This window comes from Uloborus diversus, unplaced genomic scaffold (assembly GCF_026930045.1).
Source record: "Uloborus diversus isolate 005 unplaced genomic scaffold, Udiv.v.3.1 scaffold_393, whole genome shotgun sequence".
Lineage (NCBI taxonomy): Eukaryota > Metazoa > Arthropoda > Arachnida > Araneae > Uloboridae > Uloborus > Uloborus diversus.
In genome coordinates, this window is record NW_026558564.1 from 1781 (window position 1) to 6814 (window position 5034).

At 34.7% G+C, this 5034-nt stretch overlaps 1 protein-coding gene across 1 annotated transcript; it reads left to right on the forward strand.

Annotated features, from left to right (window-relative positions):
* The first annotated feature begins 1130 nt into the window (after positions 1–1130).
* LOC129233411 (myb-like protein AA) lies at positions 1131–3259 on the forward strand. The gene is made up of 2 exons (XM_054867440.1): positions 1131–1309; positions 2704–3259. Exons 1-2 carry the CDS (start codon positions 1131–1133, stop codon positions 3257–3259), a joined length of 735 nt encoding a protein of 244 aa, XP_054723415.1.
* The last annotated feature ends 1775 nt before the right edge of the window (positions 3260–5034 follow it).

Here is a 5034-nt window from a genome sequence, read left to right on the forward strand (position 1 = left end):
AGCGGTATTTATTATACTATAGAATCTCTCCTTGTTGAATTTGTCAAGAATGCATTAAATTGTCAAATTTATCCTAATGATTTATATTGGCATCGTACAACTGATGGAACATTCTTTCTCCACTGTGAGCATAAAAAAATTTAATACCCGTTAAAACACAAACTAATCTTTTTTAATCCATTCAGTCAATTTTTCGATATGTACAAATTCACCCGAGATAGTGGTATTTACTATATTATAGGATCTCTCCTTGTTGAATTATTCAAGAATGCATTAAATTGTCAAATTTATCCTAATGATTTATAATTCAAACTAATCTTTTTTAATCCATTTAGTCAATGTGCAAATTCACCCAGTATTTTCTATACTATAGAATATCCCCCCCCCCCTTGTCAAAAATTTTTTAATCCATTTAGTCAAATTTTTTTTAGATATGGAAAAAAAAAAAAAAAAAAAAAAAAAAAAAAAAAAAAAAAAAACTAATTTGAATTCCGAAACTTTGAATTCAAATTATGTTTTTCGCAATCACGATTTACGACAAGACCCTACTGATTAGAGTTATTGTTTCTAGAAACGGTTCCACCCCCCCCCCCAAGCATGTCCCTCCTCCTGGGTGGTTACGTGTGTATAGTTGTGTGTGTAGGCTTAAGTGTGTGTACGTAGGCGTGTGTATGTGTGTAAAGGCGTGCGCACGTAGGGGAGTGTGTATGAGCATGCGTGTGCAGGACATGCGGACGCCACCGCCCAGCAAAAGTGGATTCCGGCGGACAGTGCTCAGGTGGACGGTGGTGCTGCAGCCGGTCCAAGCTGAAAAAGGAACCGTAACGTCAAGGACAGTCAAATGAAAGCAATAAGCAATCGTGATTGCTCAAAAAAAAAAAAAAAAAAAAAAAAAAAAAAAAAAAAAAAAAAAAAAAAAAAAAAAAAAAAAAAAGTAACTGCGCATGCGTAAACAAATGTAACTGCGCATGCGTAAACAAGATTATCGCGCGAGATAGGTTGTTTTCTGATTATAAAAGCGCGGTATTTCGACGTTTTCATTCATTGTAACTCGTGTCTCTCGAGAGATTTGCAAAGAACAACAACAACACCACCAAAAAAATATATATATATATATATATATATATAAAATGGATTTTATTGAACTCAACCCGACAGACGATGAACACGAACAATTTTTCGTGGAGCAACAAAATGATGAAAATGATGGACGACAATCTACCACCACCACCACCACCAACCCTACAGACGACCAATTTTTCGTGGAGCAACAAAATGATGGACGACAATCTACTAGCACCGGAAAAAGGCAATTTATTGACGGGAAAAAAAATTACAAGAAACGAAAAGTGGAAAAAAAAGTTTGTACACCGAGTCGATCGGTATGCGTTTCCGAAACGGCACAAGAATCTAGAAGAATTTTATTTGCCGACGAATTGAAATCGGAGAAAAAAAATAGACCCATTTCGTTTTTTTCACACGTTCCGGCTATCGTGGCAGCTCATCCTCAAAAAGGATACTCTGTGAGTAACGGAATAGCTTTCCTGAGTCGCGATGGACCGTTCGAAATGAAATATTTAGTGTTTGACTTGGGAAGATTGCATTGTTCCGAAATGTTATTTGCTGCGAATGGTCCGACTTATAATTTATTAAAGAAATACGCGATGGAAAATGGTATACCCATGACTCAAATGTATATGGAAGGTATGATTGAAAAGAGAAATGAATACTATCGCGATAATGTATGTCCCAGTTGCTTTGATCCGGATTGCCATCGTTTCGAAATGATGTTGGCATCACGACTCTTGGTGGATGTTTGGAGAATGCCGATTGTTCATTGATTTTTTTTTTTATTTGTCGTAGCCTCGATGCCACAATCGATAACAGAAAAACTTACATAACGTGTCGACGTCATCAATTGATGACGTTTATGGACGTCATCGCTGCTGCTGCTGCTGTATATAAAAGCTCGTTCTCTGGAGCAAATAAAAGACTCATTCTATACCACCGTAAAAGGTTAGACATGGAAAAAAATTTGGATGTGTTTCCCGACGTATCTGTCGTGGACAATGTTTTGGACTTGAACGAATTGGATCTCGAGATGCTATGTAAAAAGACGCATCCATCTGAATTTATTCAACGGTTTCGCTCGCTATCGATTCCGTTCATTTTTTACATAGAAATGGATTCGCACAGAGTTCGATTTGCGAGGATAGACAAAAAGACTGCTCTGGTCGAAGAAAATTTCCAGCGGAGTTTATTCGAGGGATTGTCGTCCAACGAATTGCGTGCGTTGGAATGGTTCAAAGTACACAGAAAATTAAAAAGACCGATTCTTTTCGATGACTGCTGCGAACAACAACAACAACAACAACAAAAAAAGACTACTACAAAAATCAAAAAACAAAACACGGATCGGCGGTTGAGTTTTTTGTACAGAAACATTTTTCTGGTGAAATATGGTTTTACGTTTGGATACAGGAGCGTGGCGGCTGAAGAACATCACGTGATCCAAACGAAAAACGTGCCGATATTCTATTACGAATTAAAAAGAACCTATTCGGTGCGAGAACGAAATTTCTCGGACGTGGATTTTGGTCATTTTAGGGGTTACGTGTTGCGTCCGGACAGAATTTTTGCGATAGCTCCGGAAACGACGTATGTGATCGTGACCCCTCAAAAATGTTTGTTTTCCTTTTTTAGAATTAAATCGTCGAGTTTATCCGATTTGAAACTGAAATTTAAAATTGCAAGGTTCAACGATGAAAGAAAATGTTCCGTGAAAAGTCTTTATCATTGTGCCACATATTGTCCTCAGCAGCAGCAGCAGCAACAACAACAACAACAACAACAACAAATGATATTCGTCGAATTTGTCGTACAACCACCACCAGAACAAGGAGAGCAAATCGAATCTTTGAGTGCTACCAATGACGTTCTTTCATCATCATCATCATCTTTCACCATGTATGATCAGATATCTCCTGTCACGAATGACGTTCCTTTAACATCAACATCGGTCACCATGTACGAACCGATATCTCCTGCTAACATCACGGAAGACGTTCCTTCAACATCATCTTCGATCTCCATGTACGAACCGATATCACCTGCTAATAATAATACTAATGCTACGGAATACGGATCAAGTCTAGAATTTCAACCCAAAACACCACTAATAGATTTGTCTATATTTTCGGAAGACTGGTTGAATGGTGATGACATCGATTTTAACAATCTTGATATTATTAATTTTTGAATGTACAAATTGAATGTTTTTATCTTTGTATTGTATGATATGTAAATAAATATGATTTGTTTTGTTTTTTAAAAAAAAAAAATATATGTGTTGTGTATCTTTTGTGTTTATCATTTTTTTGTTGGAAATGGAAACCTTGAAAAAAAAGATTATCTATAAAAAAATAAAATTAGAAACATTGAGGTATAATCTTGGGAAGAAAATGAAAGTTAAATATATCTAAATGATGATTAATTGTAAAAAAATAATAGCTGTTTTATATTAACAAGATTATATGTTTTGCGAAAGTCAATTATTATAATTGGTATTCTGTTGAACGCAGTCCTAATTGGAAAATAATAGCTGTTTTTCGCGCAATGGGTTACAAGTTTCGCGCAAGTCAATTAATATAATTGGTAGCTGTTTTATATCAACAAGATTACATGTTTTTTGCGAGAGTCAATTATTATAATTGTTATTCTGTTGAACGCTGTCTTAATTGGAAAATAATAGCTGTTTTCGCTATGGGTTACATGTTTTACACACGTCAATTATTATAATTGATAGCTGTTATTAGGTTGTTCTCACTAAATCGTACGTGACCCGTTTCTGAAAATAGTTTTTGATTTATTTTTTATGTTTTTTTTTTTGCCTTTTTTACAATCCAATATTGGCTCGAAATATAAGGAGAAAAAAAAATTATTTTTTATATAAATTGAATGATCAAATAATTGCAAATCCAATATTTAATCATCAAATTTATATATATATATATATATATATATATATATATATATATATATATATATATATAAAATAATTTTTTTCCTTATATTTCGAGCCAATATTGGCTTTTCAACTGCTTCATCATCGATACCCAAAAAAATCGATACCGTATAGTGTAAATCGATGAAAATTTAATTTTAACCATCATCCACACGAATCCATTATCGATTTTTTCTCTGGGGTCCCGTCGCTCTAAAAATTTTTTGAGCGACTGTACCTTGTCAGTCAATATTGTGGCAGCCTGCTGACAGCATAAATGGAGTAACATAACAAGATTGAGGCAGCATTAATGCAAGATGATTTTTCTTGCATGTCAACCTTTATGCAATACTGAGGCAAGATGTTTTGCTTACTGGGGCAACTACTCGCAATCAGTAGTCATTGGCCCCAGGAACTGTAAGCTTTTCCATTTCGATTGTTTTATGCTCCGAGCTTGTGTCACTCCTTAACTGTACTAAATCATTATAGTCTAATAGGTGTGAGTTCATTTGTATGCTAATGATAATAATATATTCAGAGCTCTAAATTTTTTTTTTTTTTTTTGGCCTTGTTAATTTTGCCTGAATGAACTGATAATCAGTGGCGGATTGGTTGAAAAAATCGGCCCTGGCATTAGGAGATGTCGCGGCCCCATAGCTCTTATAGATATTAAATTTTACCTAACGATTGAGATATCACTTATATGAGGAAATTATTCTTAACAACTAAATATGTTTTATTTAAACGAAATTTAACGGATAGGAACACTTCTACGCTTTAATAGTGAATAATTTGATACTGTATTAGCTAAACCTTATTTTGGGGGGAAATTGTGATTGTAATTGTCTATTCAATTATTTTTATAATGCCCGAAACTTGATTGAATATTTCCTTAATGATAACACTGCTTGCTTAGTATGTCCTTTTCTGCAGTCATAACAATTAACTTAATTGCCCTGTTTTATGAAATTGATCTAGCGATGTTCATGGGTGCGAAAGACTAGGGCCGTCTTAGAACAGATGGGTCTCTC

Bases quoted from the DNA above. Each gene is read 5' to 3' on its own strand.
- LOC129233411 (XM_054867440.1), top strand. From the start codon at position 1,131: ATGGATTTTATTGAACTCAACCCGACAGACGATGAACACGAACAATTT. The intron at 1,310-2,703 runs GCAATTTATTGA...TTCCTTTTTTAG, and splicing joins TCTACTAGCACCGGAAAAAG to AATTAAATCGTCGAGTTTAT.